Genomic DNA, 18,377 nt, shown 5'->3' on the forward strand with positions numbered 1-18,377 from the left:
TTTGATTTTCTAGTCGAGTATTTCTCAAAATGGTGCCTATAAAATAAGATGCTTATCGAACAGAGACTACTTCTTAATTAAGAAAATTCTCACCTTTATTTTAAACGTGTGTAAACTACTTGACAGAACAATAATCTGGCCTAAAATATAGTCAATCAATAAGTCCTCCCTTCCTTCGTACAGTATGCATGGTTCTTGGATGAAGTGGAAACTTTTTTATATATAGATCCTACTTCCGACCTTAAAACGTCAACGGCTCTTGCAGAAATCTGGAGAGATATATGATGGGCTGTTGGAGGTGGCGGAGGAGAAAGAGAAAGAGAAACGGAGAGAGAGAGAAATGTAAATGAGAGAGAGAGTCAGAAGTCAAACTTTTTTTAGGTTTAAAAATAGGTTTAGAAGGTAATAAATGTGGGTAATTAATTAGATTCTAATCAGGATATTTGTAATAATTATAGTCTTTTTTTAACCGTTGGATCTACTTAAATCCAATGGTTTAAAAGAGGTGTAACTCTACAAAAGTTATACATTTTTTAAATTGTAGATTTTAAAAAAAATATAATGATTAGAAAATCACTCTAATTAATGTCATCTTTAAAATTAATTGCTATCCAAATTAGCTAACCTAGCTAATTAATTTTAGAGAGCATTATATTATGGGAAATGTTAACGAATGCCCATCGGGTATGAGTTAACAATCTATTTAAAGAAAATTTATATGGAAAAAGAAAAAAAAATTAATGTTTTAATAGTTTTTTTAATTTCTCATAAAAGTGATGTAAAAAATTTCCTAAAATTGATTATTAACCATTGTTTTAAGGGCACTTGTTAGCATGATCCTTATATTATTTTCTTTTCTACTTTCTTTCTCTCTCCTAATTAATTTACCCCTAACCTTGCACAAGTGCCTATTCTCAATGTTCTTGAGTTGCAGATTTTCTTTCTCATGGACATATTCTTATCTGGTATTTACGTATTGATTATTTGAAATGTGAGGTCGTTTTGCAAATGATTATTTTAATTTCCTAACCTTGCACAGGTGCCTATTCTCAACGTTCTTGAGTTGCAGATTTTCTTTCTTATGGACATATTCTTATCTGGTATTTACGTATTGATTATTTGATATGTGAGGCCGTTTTGCAAATGATTATTTGGGTCTATGTTTAAATTTCTTTATCTTCTATTCACAAATCTTGGGGTAGAAGGTGAAAACCAATGGGCAGGTGGATGCTCTTAATAGATATTTATCTTAGTGAGGAGAGTTACTTTTAAATGAGCTTAGGATCTTTGATATTGTAAGAGAGAGATTGATAACCAAGAAGTATATATGAAGCCAAGAGATGGAACTCTTGGCAATAGGAGATGTAACATGTGAAAGAGATTGTTTTCCAAAATTATTTTTTGAAAAACAACCTATAGAAAATAAACCTTATTTTTATTATGGTTTTTTGTTGACTAAAAATTGTGGTTAACTAGTTTTTATTGTGCTACCAAACACTAAAAAATATATGTAAAAAAAAAAAAAAAAAAACTATTTTTACAAAAGATTTTTCAATGAAACAAACGTAGTGTTAGCTTAGGTTCGAACAAGAGATTGCAATCCCTTTTGACTGCATAACTGAGATCCTGTGCATCTATGGTTTTATTTAATATGGAGGGGGGGGGGGGTGGTGGTGGAGATATCCTTAATAACAGTAAAGAGGAACCCACCCCCTTGATATTGATGAGAAGGGAAAGAGACATTTTATTAGCTGTTATGTCATTGCCTTACAACATCATAGTAAAAAAGCTCTTGCAAATATTAGCTCTTATCCGCTTTATATTGATAACCAAGAAGTATGAAGCCAAGAGATGGAACTCTTGATTCAAGAAAAAAAGAAAAAAAAATAGAAGAAGAGAGAGAGAGAGAGAAGGAACTCTTGGCAATAGGCACAACTTTTAGCAATGTGTTGGTTGAACCCAATGAATATACTCATTTTGGGTTTGGTCTAATTATAGATGAAGCTATAACTTTGAGTTAGGAGAGCGGTTTTACTGTTGGCTGTTTGCAGCAATTTCAACCTCTGATTTTGTTACTTAGTTGCTGAGTTTTTTTTTTTTTTTTTTGGTGGGTAAGAACAAAATTATTTTTGTTTAGAATTTTTTAAAAGGGCAGGGTTATTTATTTTGGATAAAATTAGTTAATTGAGCTTAATTTTGTTTTTGGTTTTACAAATAATTTTTGTTACGAACTTTTTATTTTTTTTTTTTGCTTGTATATTTTGTTTTAGATTTTAGATTTATAAATTTTTTTATAGTCACTAAAATGAGGAAAATGGTAGAGCTACAAGTTTTTTTTATAAGTTACTGTGGGGCCAGGGAACTTATGATCCGGCCCACGCTCTATTAGGGCTCGGGCCCATGCCGAGGAGGGTGCGTGCCGAGGACGAATGGGGAAAGGCCGAAGTGTCAAGGGAAACAATCGAGGACAACCCTGTCCTCGGCACTCCAGGACTTTAGGGGGACGAGCAACGTCTCGATGAAGGCTGCCCCCAAAAAAAGCCCCCTGAAGGAAGTGCGAGTAGAATGGGACCCACGTGGAGGTACGGTGCAAAACTGGTTCAGGGTAAATACGTCCCCTCCGCATTAAATGCACCCGCCAGCGTCCTGACCATGTTAATGAGAAAAGACACCTGGACAAAGTGACTTCGATCATCGCAACTAACAGAAAGTAAAGAGGGACAGCTGATGGGACGTGTACAGAAGTGGGCACCTGCCTGACTAACAAGTGGAGGGCTAAGATCAACCAAGGAGGGCTATATAATGTAAAGGTTAGTGCACCAAGAAGGGGGCTGGGAAAAATGGCCAAAAACCAGAGCCTCCCAGCTCGCTTCCAGGAGAAAGACTCCCAGGGCGAACACGATTTAACTATCTATGAACACCACGAAAAACCCACCGTCTGGTGACTAAGGCCAAGCCTTACAAACCCACGCTCTATAAATGATATTGTTTGGGCCTTTTTACGTGCGAACCCAACACTATTGTGGGTCGTCACAAATCGAGTCCTTACAATTGGCGCCGTCTGTGGGAAAGGCTTGTGTTTTGGCACAGGCAGTGGGTTGAGACAATCTTTCACATCATTTTCAGTAGCCGGATATAGTGTTTTAAAGTAAAGTCCCACTAGGGGCTACGTTTCTTCACTAGGGGCTGCGCTTTGTAGCGTTAGCAGCGCGGATGGTTCTAGGGGCTTGGCCGAGGAGCTAGTACCCCAAAACCAAGGTCCCACGCCGTAGTCAAACTTATCAAAATCAAGTTTTGGACAGAACCAAGATATTGCATGGTCCTCAGACTCAAGCCTATAGGGAAACCAACTACTTATCAAAATCAAGTTTTGGACAGAATCCAGGTATTGCATGGTCCTCGGACTCAAGCCTATGGGGAAACCAACTACTTATCAAAATCAAGTTTTGGACAGAACCAAGGTATTGCATGGTCCTCGGACTCAAGCCTATGGGGAAACCAACTACTTATCAAAATCAAGTTTTGGACAGAACCCAGGTATTGCATGGTCCTCGGACTCAAGCCTATGGGGAAACCAACTACTTATCAAAATCAAGTTTTGGACAGAACCAAGGTATTGCATGGTCCTCGGACTCAAGCCTATGGGGAAACCAACTACTTATCAAAATCAAGTTTTGGACAGAACCAAGGTATTGCACGGTCCTCGGACTCAAGCCTATGGGGAAACCAACTACTTATCAAAATCAAGTTTTGGACAGAACCAAGGTATTGCATGGTCCTCGGACTCAAGCCTATGGGGAAACCAACTACTTATCAAAATCAAGTTTTGGACAGAACCCAGGTATTGCATAGTCCTCGGACTCAAGCCTATGGGGAAACCAACTACTTATCAAAATCAAGTTTTGGACAGAACCAAGGTATTGCATGGTCCTCGGACTCAAGCCTATGGGGAAACCAACTACTTATCAAAATCAAGTTTTGGACAGAACCAAGGTATTGCATGGTCCTCGGACTCAAACCTATGGGGAAACCAACTACTTATCAAAATCAAGTTTTGGACAGAACCAAGGTATTGCATGGTCCTCAGATTCAAACCTATGGGGAAACCAACTACTTATAGAAATTAAGCTTTGGATAGAGCCAAGGTATTGCATGGTCCACGGATTCAAACCTATGGAAAGGTCGGCTACTTAATAAAAATTCTAAGTTGCTCAATCCTCGGATCAAATACTAGAAGAGGTTAAAGCTATGAAAGTTATTAGGAAGATGGTGAAACACCTTATTACTCAGCAACCTGTTGGGGCCGTTCATTTTTGGGTTATATGTCTTCGGATGATTACCTCCTACACCGCACCGAGCATTCAGCTGTCATCTCGGCTATTTTGGGGTAAGTGTTGTTTTCTCAGGTCGGCATTATTGTGCCAAACAACTCTATTAAGTTCATAATAATATGTTTTCCTTAGCAAGGGTTTTGACCCTAATTGTCATTTGTTCAAGTTGGTATTATTGCGTCGAACAGCACTCGTAAGTTCATGATAGCGTCTTTTTTCTTGGTAAGGGATTTCGGCCCTAAGTATTGTGTTCTCAGGTCGGCGGTATTGTGCCAGACAGCCCTAATAAGCTCATCATAATATTTTTTCCTTTTCTTCTTAATAAGGATTTCAGCCCTAAGTATCATTTGTTCGATTTAGTATTATTAAGTCGAGTAGTTTCAATAAGCACAAAGCAAGATCTTTTTATTAACTGGGATTTTGGCCCTAAGCATCGTTCAAAGTATAGAAATAAAAGAGAGGTCGCAAAGTAACGCGTCTATTTACGACATAACCATTTCAAAAAGAAGAGATAGAATATACGACTTTAAAGAAACCTGGATACTAAGCAGGACCTTACACTACACGTGACATCTCGGATGATGCCTATATCTCCATTGAATGAGGGTCAAACATGAGTTCAAGGCTCTATAAGTACAGGTAAGCTAACGTTCTAAAACATGATTCTAAATATATCGCATGCACGACTGCTCATACGTGTTAAAATAATTAGTTCAAAACTCATAAACAATAGTAAGTATCGGCAAGGGCGACTAACAAGTAACCAAAAGGAAAAAGGAAGAAAAGAACTTCATATATGTGTTCAACAGGTTCAATCTACTAGCAGATTACAAAGTTTTCAAAATGAAAATGAAACAAGTTAATCGTTAAGCTAAAAACAAGTACGAAGCCTGGCCGGGGTTTCTATTTCTTTAATTTTGCATCGGCCACGTTCTGGGAAGGTTGTACGGGATCAGCTTCGGTGCCCTGGAGGATAATCCCTTCTGGGGAAGGCTGAGTAGGATCGGCGTCAGTGCTCTGGGGGACCACAACAAGGGGAATTGCCTGTAGGGGCTCAGCAGGTATGGCTGGCTCTTCGGCATTAGACATCTGAGTGCCAACCACGGGCTCAGCAACCTCTTTGGGTACCTCGAACTCCGTACGCTGAGATGTTCCAATCACATCCTGAAGCTCTCCCTCTTTAAGCAGCTTGCCAGGAGAGGCGCCAACCTGTACGGTTTCTGACTGAGCGACCCCTTCCTCGCGTTGGTCGCTCATAGCCATGGAGCTGGTGGAGGTGGTCTTACGAATGGCTGTAGGGTAGAATATGTTTTCCGCTTTCCACAAATCGGAAGAAGCATCCACCCCAGCTCGTTTCAAGGCCTTTTCCCAAACCTGGGAGCAGTAAAGCCTGCATACTCCAGGAATCTGGGCTTTAAGGATGGCTTGGGTTTCAGCTACCCCCGCATTATAACCATCATCCTCGGCCGTTTCCTTGGCAGCCTTAGCCTCGTTTCTGGCAAACTCGGCCTCCCGCTTGGCCCTTATGGCTTCGTCACGGGCATACTCCGGCACACCTTTGTCATGCTCTACCGTGACCAGTCTTTTATTTAAATCTTCGATTAGCTCCTTGGCTATTCGCAACTAATCCTCGGCTTCTAGCAGAAGTTTTGTTTGATCCTCGGCCTGTTTTTGAGCGCTAGCCAAACCCGCCGAGGCGTTGTCCCTTTCTCGGATAGCGTCTGTTAGGGCAGCCTTGGCCTTGGCGAGGTCCTCCTCAAAAGCTTAGAGAGTCCGCGCGGCCATTAAGCGTTTGGAGCGTTCATTCTCGACCGCCTTATTCTTATTGTTCACTTCTTCCTCCATCCTATAGGTGGCCTGGAGAGCCTGTCAGGGGAAATAAATACACCGTGAATGACAAACCGGGAGTGAGAGTTAATAAAGTTTTAGGTTTCAAGAGCCTTACCATGCCCAAATACCTCTTAGTACTGAGGAAAACCTCTTGCATCCTCATTTTCTTCAGCCCATCCACGTCGGTGGGAAGTAGCATGGTTCTCCCTAGTGCGTCTGCCACGTAGCCACCTTCGCCATCTCCAAGGTCCCTCATGGACGCAGTTTCCAACAGTGGCCCCCCGTGAAGCATTGGGGCAGGAAGTCAGGCGCTTGGCGAGGACTGGGCCTCGATCCCCTTCCCCTTGCCTTGGGAAGATTGGACTTCAGTCTCTTTACTTTTGCTTTAGTGCCCAATCTTCAGTTGTTTTGCACGCGGGGCCTCCTCCCTCTCCTTAGAAGGTTGGGATTTTCCCCCATCCATGGTTTCTTTGTCCTTGGGGCTCCTCTTTCTCTTTGAATCAGTGCCTTCCGGCCGAGGAGGCAGAGTTGGTTGGGAGGGAACAGGAAGTTTGGCGCGGGGGGATTGTGGCTGTGATTTGGTGGAAGCTGACCTAGTCTGGACATTCTGGGGCTGAGGTGGTGGCGAAGGAGCATTGGGTTGTGGCGTTCCCTGCGCATCCTTCCCTGGTTAACCCTCGAGGAGTTCGAATAGGCTGGTCATGGGCTTTCTCTTGAGTCCCATCTCGGCTTGAGAAGATGTGCCTACTGATGACAATTCCGCCTCGAATAAGGCTGGGTCACCTATATCACCAGAAGGATCCTCAGATTGGTTGGCTAGGTCAAACACCCCAAACCCTTCCTCGGGCTGATCTAACTCGCCTTCGTCCTCCGCTACTTGATGAGATAAGGAGGGGCCCACCAATGGGATGCTCTCTGGGACAGATGGTACTTCGGAGATTAGAAATCCTGTCTCAACCACAGTAAATTTTTGGCAGCCGAGGGCGGCTCTTGCTGATCACATGCCTAGGGTTGGCAAATGACTTCTGAACGGGAGCGTACCCTAATATTTTGTGAGCGGCTCGGACTTGACCATCTCCGTCATTTACGAAAACTGCCGCTTGTAGAACAGTCTCCAAGTCCACTTGGTTGACTAAGTGAAAATGCCGTTGATAAGCGTGTGGATCTACAAAAGAAAAACATATATGCATGGTTAGTTACCGAACCACATCAGGTTAGAATGGCACAAAGGGTCAGCGCCCTTCCATTCCCTATACCCCACTTGGTTTTCCTTCTACTACGGGGCACGGATTGCCATCATGCCATTCACCGGAAACAATAAGGAAATCCTTGTTTAACCCCTTGTTGGAATCAGGGAGGCATTGAATTAGTCGAACCCTTTCGTCTCTCATCTTCATATAGTAGAATTTCCCCTTCAAATCTTGGAGATTATAGCACCAATTTACGTCATGGTAGGTTAGTCTTAACCCCATCTTTTCGTTTAAAGCATCCACGCAACCCAAAATCCTAAACATGTTGCCGGTGCACTAGGTGGGGGCTAATCGGAAGTGCTTGAGGTAACCCCTTGTTACCGGCCCCATAGAGATTCTCATACCCCCCCTCTACAAAGGCGAGGACGGGGATTACTACCTCGCCCGTTTCCCTCTTATAGTGCCACTCCCCCATCTTATAATGCCTCAGACTTACATTGGGAGGAATCCTGTAATCGGCGATGAACTTATTCATCGCCTCCTCAGTATCAACTAATTTCCTCAGTCTCGATTTGGCCATCTCAATGATTTACTAAATAAACTCAACCAGCGACGGGAGAAGAAAGGGAACCAGAGAAAAATAAACCCAGAAAAGAAAAAGCACGAGTTAATGGAGGCAGGGAACTTACATAAAAGAGGAAAGACGCTTCGGATAGGCTTTTTGTGCTGGAGATGGACTTGAGTTTGGACGAAAGTTCAGATGAACCCAGGGTGTACGCGCTAGAACTCTTAAGTGCAAAACTGAAGAGGCGGATCCGTTCCAAAAAGTCATTTATACTTTCTAGGGTAACTGCACAAATTTTCCCGCCCATAAAGACCAAGGAATCACCACCGTTTGATCTTCATCATGCCGTAGAACGTGGGAAACACAGAGCCGCCCGTATTTAATGAGGCCACGTTTCACCTTCCAGGGGCTCCAAGAACGTGTCTCGGGCAGATGAAAAGTCTCGGGAACCGATAGGTGACAAGGATTGACAGGCATTGACAGATGTCTGATGTCATTAAAACCCTCCTATCCGTCCGAGGAGCCGGATAGCAAGATTTTGAGGAGCTATTGTGGGGCCAGGGAACTTATGATCCGGCCCACGGTCTATTAGGGCTCGGGCCCATGCCGAGGAGGGTGCGTGCCGAGGACGAATGGGGAAAGGCCGAAGTGTCAAGGGGAACAGCCGAGGACGACCCTGTCCTCGGCACTCCAGGACTTCAGGGGGACGAGTAACGTCTCGATGAAGGCTGCCCCCAAAAAAAGCCCCCTAAAGGAAGTGCGAGTAGAATAGGACCCACGTGGAGGTACGGTGCAAAACTGGTTCAGGGTAAATACGTCCCCTCCGCATTAAATGCACCCGTCAGCGTCCTGACCATGTTAATGAGAAAAGACGCCTGGACAGAGTGATTTCGATCATCGCAACTAACAGAAAGCAAGGAGGGACAGCTGATGGGACGTGTACAGAAGTGGGCACCTGCCTGACTAACAAGTGGAGGGCTAAGATCAACCAAGGAGGGCTATATAATGTAAAGGTTAGTGCACCAAGAAGGGGGCTGGGAAAAATGGCCAAAAACCAGAGCCTTCCAGCCCGCCTCCAGGAGATAGACTCCCAGGGCGAACACGATTTAACTATGTATGAACACCACGAAAAACCCACCGTCTGGTGACTAAGGCCTAGCCTTACAAACCCACGCTCTATAAATGATATTGTTTGGGCATTTTTACGTGCGAACCCAACACTATTGTGGGTCGTCACAAATCGAGTCCTTACAGTTACCAATGTGATAAGTGGTTACTGGTAAGTAAAAAATGATGTGAGCGGTGTGCCCATATGTAAACTAATAAGAATTTGTTTCCAAAACAGTTTGTAAAAATGTTATAAAAAAGTTTGAGTATAGCATTATTCTTAAAAAAAAAAAAAAAAAAAAAATCAATGATATTGTTAAATGGAAAGAAAATGTAATTTTATAGAACAAAATTGCTAAAATTAGTAAATTTATATAATAATATTTTTTTTAAAAAAAATTAGGGGGCCATTGTCTCCCTAGTCCAAGGGTGGTTCTTGTTGGGTTACACGTGTGAGTGAAGTCCCACATTGAATAAAGATGTGAAGAATGAGTGATTAATATAACATAATTGAGCACATACCCATTAGGCTTAGGCCTTGTGGGTTAAAGTGTGTCTTTATATGTTATATTAATTACTTAAGGAAGCTCCCCAAGGTGTTTATCCCCTCGACAAGTGGTATCAGAGTCTATGGTGGTGTGCGGCGAAGGTGGTGAGGTGTTCATGGTCCCTACCTAGCAGGGAAAAAAAAAGCTTAAACAGCCCACACACAAAGATCTTGGAGAAGAAAAAAAAGAGCCCAACAAATGAATATTGCTAATGGTGCTAAATAATGGTGTGATGCAAGGTTCCCATGGACATTGACGTGCGGGGTTCCCATGGATGTACGTGTGGGGTTGACACGTGGTTCCCATGGATGACGTACGAGAGATTCATGGATGATGCATTGATGAAGTGAAAAGCCCATTAGACAAGGGGGAGTGAGTAGGACTTGTTCATGGCCCATAGAGAGGTCTTGAAGCCCACAGAGGAGCAGAGACTCACACGTGAGGGGGAGATTATTAGGTTACACGTGTGAGTGAAGTCCCACATTGAATAAAGATGAGAAGAATGAGTGATTAATATAACATAATTGAGCACATACCCATTGGGTTTAAGCCTTTTAGGTTAAAATGTGTTTCTATATGTTATATTAATTACTTAAGGAAGCTCCCCAAAGTGTTTATCCCCTCAACAGTTCTGTCCCTAGGTCTTACCCAATATTTCTATAATTTCCCACTTGTACATAGTGGGTATGGGACAACTACACATCTCTCGTTTCAATTTATAGCATCATCCATTCTAGTATAACAACATCCTCATAAGTGTCTCAATATGCGCGCCTCTACTCCTTTGGTTATATTAGATTTAACATTTTTTTTTATCCCTTTTGCACTTATCATTTTAAAGCTACATTAAACCCCTACTAACTTATATGCATTCAAAATTATGTCATAATGTTTAGGAAGTGACTAACTTGCAAAACTGTTATAGTGTAAACCAGTTTTTTGCAACTCAAGGTGATACATGCATAGTCACTCTGAGAGAGGATATGGGTTCAGTAATGCCTAAATTAATAGGACTTAAGAAGACCGCAAGTACGAGGGAAATTAACTTACAAGCCTAAATTCTTCCACAAGCCTTCTAAGAGCCTAAGGATTACATGCCTAGATAGAAATCTCTTGATAGAGAAATGAAATTTGTGGTCGTATTTTCTCTTGGATGTTGTGTGATCCAGGACCATTTTGACATTTTCCTGGAAGAATGCATCTTCTATTTATAAGAATACACTCGCTCAGAACAAGAAATATTATAAAAATGTATCAAAAAAATTAAATTAAAAAAAAAAAAAAAACTTTTCTCATAAAAATTTTCTAAAAATATTTCCAATGACAATGCCCTTAAGGCATTCGTTAAATTTTCCCTTAATTAGATTTTTTTTTTTTTTATCATAAACATTACAATGAAATAATCATGAAAAATGTTGCAATTTTAAATAAGAAGAATTATTAGTTGACAAGCAAAGACAGAAACTGTACAGCACTCGGACCCTAAGCCCATTTGGACCTTGGGCTTCGGCCCAACAATATGGCCCATGACACCAACCTCTTTTTGCCTGAGGCCCGAGCCCTAGGCCCACAAGGACCATAGGCCCAGGTCTCATGCCACCTTAAAGCTCATTAAGCGAATGGTCTTAATTAGTATGCACCATGCTTCATCACTCGGATCACGCTCGGTGAACCACTCACCGAATATTAAGACAATTGCTCGGGTTTACCGCTTCTTGGCTACTCAGCAGTGCCTTTCGGAATATCATTGCCAAGCAGCTCTACTTAGGTGGGAACTAGTTCCAATGCCACTCTTACCACGCCTCACTCCCAACTAAACACCCACTTAAGGTTAATGACATTGAACCTCCTTTCCCACTAACCATGAAAGTAATCATAACTCCCTACTAATTTTTGGTTATAAATATGAGAAGCTAAGGAAGAAAGGGGTGTGGTTGGAAAAGTTCTAAAAGAGATTAAGAGTGGAAGAAGTGAGAATTAAGCTTGGGTAGCAATAGTAGGGAGAGGCAGCTCTGTTGGGTCTCTATATAAGGAACTACATAAGATAGGAAATTTGAAATCCACATTACAAATAGATTGTAAACCCAAATGAAGGATGGCCCATGAGCCTCACTTTTGACGCGCACATAAACAAAATTAGACTTTTAGTTGAACCACAGTGAACCGCGTGCGAAACAAGTATGTACTTTATTTTGTTTACAACACCTTGATTATGATTTGTCTCGAAAATTACTTCGAAAAGAGCGAGGGCCATGATATAATTGTGTTTGCGTCATGCCTGATTCTCTAGTTTAGTCTTTTCTTCTTTGCTAGGCTGTCCATGATTTTTATGCTTACGTACGTCCACGTGTAAATCGCAACTTAAATTTGTTTCTATTGGCTTCCTTTTCAACTTTTTTTTTTTTTTTTTTTTTTTTTTTTTTTTTTTTGTGGAGAGAAATGGCATCCTTTTCAACCTAAAGGGCAAAGACTCTGAACAAGTGAATCTAGTCAACCCGCGCATGAAAAAATATTTCAGAAATATTTACTATTTCCTCCTATTATATAAGTGCTGACGAGGTGCTAAAAAAATAAACAATGAAACAAATATCAAATACGAGTATACATCAAATACTATTTCCTTTTCCCCCCTTGTTTCACCATCCTCATTTAATTTCCATTCATACAATTTAAGAATGTATGTAAATTAGAAGACTGGTCATATCTTCAAATCATATTTGATGATCTTTCAAAATCATATTATCCAATTATATTTATTCCGATTTATTATTTTTGACTTAATAGTTGATTTAATTAAAACCAGACTCTTGATTTAATGATAAAGAGTTATTATTAGAAGTGGATGTTATAGATTGAAACTCTCTCAAAAAATAAAACTAGATCCCAAAAATTTTCTTTATGTAGAAAAAATTAAGAACGTATGTAAATTAGAAAAATATTGTCAAAATCTTCAAATCACATATGATAATTGTGGGGCCCGGCCCAAAAATGATGGGCTATTCCAAGCTCAGGCCCGTCCGAGGAGCGTCCTGTCCAACGAAAAGCCTCATATGAAGCGCTATTCAACCCCAATAGCGTCAAGGAAACCTGTCCGAGGAGTAACTCCTCCTCGGACATCGCGAAGCCCAGACGAGAAACTTGCCCCAGCCATTTCAGCTCGTCTTCCCAACATATAAAACGAATTAAATTCAAAAATATCTCACGGAAGGCTACCACCACATTAATTGCGCCCCAACCACCCTCTTGGCCGCATTAATGAGGAAAAGACTCCTGAACAGTACCGCCTTAGCCTCTGCAACTCACAAAGGGTCTGATGAGGGCGTCTGATGGGACAGGTGCTCGAGTGGATGCTTGGATGATTAACAGGTGTAAGGCTGGGATGAAAAGAAGAAAAATATATAATGTAGTGGAGTCCCTCAAAGAAGGGGACGAGAGAACTGTATCAGAAACAAAAAAAGAAATAAAATCAGACTTGAGAAAGATCCATTCTGGTGTTTTTCTATTTTCCTTTTGCAAACCATACTGCCCATGCATAAGACCGAACAAGTTCACTGAGGCCAAGTTCTTTGACCCATCCTCTACAAATAATTATTGTGGGTTGCGCTTTGGGCCAGGGCCTAATCGACACGAGTTGGGCCAGGAAAATCGTGTAACCACAATAATCTTTCAAAATTATCAAGCGCTAGTAAGGATAAGTTATCAAGAGATTTATATTCTCCTATGATATTTATTTCAATTTATACTTTTTTCCACATGGATTTATTTTATTTTTCTAGAATAGAATTGATAAAACACAGAAAGTGTTGTTAGTACATATATTCCTCGTTTCTCTCGATGGATGACCTAGGTTTCCTGTTAAAAGAAAACAAGGTGATAATAAAAGACATTGGATTGGTGTCAGCCAAAGACCCTCTAATGCTTAAATTAGTTAATCTTTTTTAGGAAATCTCTAATATGTATTGTAGCTTAGTTCATGTGTGTTTACTTGCTTTTTATGGCTTTATATAGACAACTTATGAGTTATTGCAAGGTTTGTTGATCTCCCCTGGACGTTGTGCCTGAGCTAGGTGATTAAAAGTAATGGAATGGCTTATAAAGGTGTTTGTAACGGACATGAAGCGGCTCATGAAGGCCCCTATAATGGTTTTATAACCATTTAATGATCTTTCAAAAACATATTTAATAATCTTCAAATCATATTCTCCATTTCTCCTATTATATTTGTCAAACATCCGAGGACCGAGAAGAATAAGGAGCGGGATATCTTGCACCAACTCATTGCGGAAAAGCGCGTTTGACCCGAGGAGTTGGTCTACCCAAGGAGAGGCTGAGAGAAAGAGAGTAAGAAATAGAAAATTGAACAGTGTATAACTTGATAAAAAACCTAGGTAAGACTTATATAAGAACTCTTCCTCGAAAGTGGCAAAGGAAAACTTTTCTTACCATCAACTACTTGATTTGTTCCTCTGTATTTTGACAACTGTATCACTAGCCTTAAGCTTAGCTTGCGACTAAACTATAATTGTCTTCCCACCTCTACACAAAACAATTCTATTATTTGGGTTTGGGTTAAAGTCCAAGGCACCACTATTCTAAGAGGGCTTGGGTTGCTAAACCCCGTTCTTACAATATTTATTACAATTTATCATTTTTGACTTCATAGTTGATTCAAATAGAACCAGACACCAACAAAAAAAAAAAAAAAAAATCAATTTTTTTTTTCATGTAGTAAAACACAAATTTCTTTATGTATATATAGATTACTAAAAAAAAAATTGTTTAAGGTGGGATTTAGAGAAAAATAAATAAAGAATGTATGTAAATTATAAAAATCTAGTCAACATCTTCAAATCACATGCAATAATCTTTCAAAACTATCAAGCGCACATAACGATAAGTTATCAAGAGATTTATATCCCCATTGATATTTATGTCAATTTATCCTCTTTTGAAGGGTTCAATTTATCCTTTTTGACTTGATAGTTTTTATTTATTTTAGAAATGATATTTATTTGACTTGATAGTTGATTCAAATAAACACAGACCAGAAATAATTAGTATTATTATTTTTATAATATACCCAATTCAGAATTTTTTTATTTTATTTTTAATATGTATCACTACAAAACGGAAGAGTTGGGTGTCGTTACACACAGGCAAATCTATTTTCTCTCGTCAATTTTATACAAAAATATTTCCACCTCTTATTATTTTGATATTTCCTTGGGTTTTACTTTTATCAAATTTCAAAGTCCCAAGCTCCCAGCTTCTCTGAGAGACACACAATACAAGATGGAAAATTATTAAATATTTCACAGAAAAATTATGCTCATTCTCCTTACATTTATGGTGAATTCTACTATAAATTTAAGGGTAAAATTAAAAAAAATTGACCCTCTAAGTTTTTTCAGATTTCATTTCAGTCTTCTAACTTTATTTTTGTTCATTTCAGTACTCTAACTTTCAAGTTTATTCAATTAAGGCTTTTCCATCAACTTTTGTTATATGTTGTGGTTAATTTTTCAATTTTATAAAATTTTCTTCAAATTTTTTAAATTAAAAAAAATCAATTAATGATTGAAAAATATTTTTCAGTGTTTTAAAAAAAAAAAATTAACAAAAGTTAACGAAAAGATCTTAATTAAATAAATCTAAAACTTAAAGGACTGAAATAAATAAAAGCGAAATTAGAAAACTGAAATAAAATCTGAAAAAAGTTAGAAAGTTAATTTTACATTTTAGCCTAAATTTAATGAGTAAACCTTAAAAAAAAATGAAAAAAATTAGTATTATTATCTATAATGCGAGTGTACCTCAAAATTACTCGAGAAGACAGGTATACAACTGTACGCGTGGAACGTGTAAGAGTCAATTTACGTGCAGTGAATATTTCTTTAAGCAATAATGGCGGCGTTCATTTCTTTCTTTCTTTTCTTTTTTTTGAGTTTCGGCCAAGTAACGGCGTTGTTCGTTTGTCTATATATACCCCCACAACAATGTTCCAACTCACAATTTACCATAAACAAAGACTCTAAATAAGAACTAGAAATAAATCTTTAGTTCTGATACGGTGATATACCTTTTCTCACACACCATCACAGAGCTCAAGTATTTATCCATCACACCCAAACACAAACAATCACTCATATTCACTCCAAGATCTTAAAAATGCCTAGAAAAGGAATGAGGAGTATTTGCTTCAACTCCAAAACTTCATCTTTCTCTATGTCTCGATATTCTTCGCCTGCAAGAAACTCAATTTCAACAGGTACTCCTCGACGCAGCTTTTCGGAGTCATTGATCGAGCAGAGCATCGAAGCGGCCACGGTTTTGATAAACAAGTGGAACCCAGAAACCTCCACTTATGCCAGAGTCACATCTTTGTTCTACGAAAGCAAAAGTGAAGCCATCCAATTCATCAGGTGCGTGAACGATCTTCAGAAATCCATGCACGCCTTGGTCACCGAGAACTCGACCTCGGAGAAGCTCGTGCACGCACAGAACCTTATGCAGATAGCCATGAAGAGACTCCAGAAGGAGTTCTATCAAATCCTTTCCATGAATCGAGCTCACTTGGACCCCGAATCAGTCTCCGCTCGATCCTCACGCGCCTCCGCTCGATCAAGCATTTCTGATTTCGACGATGATGGCTCAGTCTCACACGACGATGAAGTGCGCAACGTAGGCGATTCAATCGATGAAGTTGAAGAAGTTTCATCCATAGCTATGACTGACTTGAGATCCATAGCTGAGTGTATGATCTCTTCTGGTTACGCCAAAGAGTGTATCAGTATATACAAAATTATCAGAAAATCGATTATCGACGAAGGCATTTATCGACTTGGTGTTGAAAAAATTAGCTCCTCACAAATCAATAAGATGGAGTGGGAAGTTCTCGATCGCAGAATCAAGGATTGGTTGGAAGCAGTGAAAGTTTCGATGACAACTCTTTTCAACGGAGAGAGAATCCTCTGCGACCATGTTTTCGCTTCCTCAGACTCGATCAGAGAATCTTGTTTCACTGAGATTTCCAAAGAAGGAGCTACTCTTCTCTTCGGATTCCCCGAACTCGTAGCTAAGAGCAAGAAATCTCATCCTGAGAAAATTTTCCGGTTGCTCGACATGTACACAGCGATTTCAACCAACTGGATCGAAATCGATTCCATCTTCTCATTTGAATCAACCGTCACCGTTCGAGCTCAAGCTCTCAACTCGCTGAACAAACTCAGCGACTCGGTCCGCTCAATGCTATCAGAGTTCGAGTCAACAATGCAAAAGGACTCGTCGAAGTCGAAAATCCACGGTGGCGGCGGTGTTCACACTCTGACTCTCACCACCATGAACTACCTCTCTCTCCTCGCCGATTACAGTAAAATCCTCGCAGACATTTTCGCCGACTGGCCTCCGCCGCCGAGATCATCGTTACCGGAATCTTACTTCGAAAGTCCATCCACCGATGACTCTCCGGCACCGGCGATTTCCATGCGCATGGCTTGGTTAATCCTCGTACTCCTCTGCAAACTCGACGGTAAAGTTGAACATCACAAAGACGTTTGTCTCTCGTACATATTCTTAGCCAACAACCTTAACCATGTTGTCTCCAAAGTACAAACGTCGAACTTGAAGTACCTTCTCGGCGAGGATTGGATCGCAAAGCACGAAGAGAAAGTGAAACTATTCGCTGCGAATTACGAGAGATTAGCGTGGGGCCCAGTGATTGCAACGCTGCCGGAAAATCCAACGGCCACGATTACTCCAGCTCAGGCGAAGGAAATTTTCAGGAAATTCAATTCGAGCTTCGACGAAACTCGTAGGAAACAGAGCTCGTTTGTCGTATCGGACCCGAAACTCCGAGACGAAATGAAAGTCTCATTAGCGAGAAAGATTGTCCCAAGTTATCGGGAATTCTACGACGCTCACAGGTCTAATGTTGTTGGAGAGCGAAATGTTGGGTTGATTGTCAGATTTGCCCCTGAGGATGTGGGGAATTACTTGTCGGACCTGTTCTTTGGGAACAACAATAACTCGGGGAGTACTAGTGTTTCTTCTTCGTACTCCTCGTCTCATCAACGACATTCGTGATCTAGAGGTTAAGTGTTCAGTTTGTAGTAGTTTTGAAGCGATGTTATTCAATTTTCAGTATTATAAAAATACGTGTTTAGATGTGGTAAAAATACATATTAAAAGTGTTATTATTATTTAAATATTAAAAATTATTGTTTAAATATGTGAAAGAAGTCTTGGACTTAGTTGGCAAGTTTTTGTTTTGATCGCCAGATTTTGGACTTTTTTTACACGATTACATAAAAAGATGTACATGTTGTTCATTGTTTTTCCTTTTGTGTAAAAGTACTCAGTTTGAATAATCAGTTAATGCTACGGCTTTTTTGGCTATGTTTTGTACTCTTGTCTAATATCGTTATATAATTATATCCCTTTTCAATTTTTTATACCTGCGTTTGTAGAAAAGTGTTATTTCAGATTTTCCAAATCCCATTTAGATTCTCAAACTCTTTCTCTTTTCATACTGTAGTCTTGTAGTCTCATATAACTTATAAGGTACTTATGATGGACAAATGATGTGATCTACCACTCTAATAAAAGACTTCTACCTATTTAAAATTACCGAGTTAGAAAAAAATCTTTAATAGAAATTGATTACTAACTCAGCAATTTTAAACAAATGAAAGGTTTTTAATGGAATGGTAGATAAGCGACATGATCTACCAGAGAACTTTATAATTTCTCCTAATATGGACATAAGTTGAACATAAGCGCGGGTTAAAAAAAAGGTACATGCTATAAT

At 39.8% G+C, this 18,377-nt stretch overlaps 1 protein-coding gene across 2 annotated transcripts in view; it reads left to right on the forward strand.

Annotated features, from left to right (window-relative positions):
• The window catches only part of LOC126691692 (exocyst complex component EXO70H1-like), a 197,056-nt gene extending 179,091 nt beyond the window's left edge, over positions 1-17,965 (forward strand). Inside the window, exon 2 of one of the 2 annotated variants that reach the window (XM_050386793.1) lies at positions 15,994-17,965. In XM_050386793.1, the coding sequence (XP_050242750.1) occupies positions 15,994-17,653 (1,660 nt within the window). In that variant the 3' untranslated portion in view covers positions 17,654-17,965. The remainder of the gene's footprint in view (positions 1-15,993) is intronic. The other variant, XM_050386792.1, reaches the window with a different exon arrangement.
• The last annotated feature ends 412 nt before the right edge of the window (positions 17,966-18,377 follow it).

Source organism: Quercus robur, chromosome 7 (assembly GCF_932294415.1).
Source record: "Quercus robur chromosome 7, dhQueRobu3.1, whole genome shotgun sequence".
In the NCBI taxonomy this organism is placed as follows: domain Eukaryota; kingdom Viridiplantae; phylum Streptophyta; class Magnoliopsida; order Fagales; family Fagaceae; genus Quercus; species Quercus robur.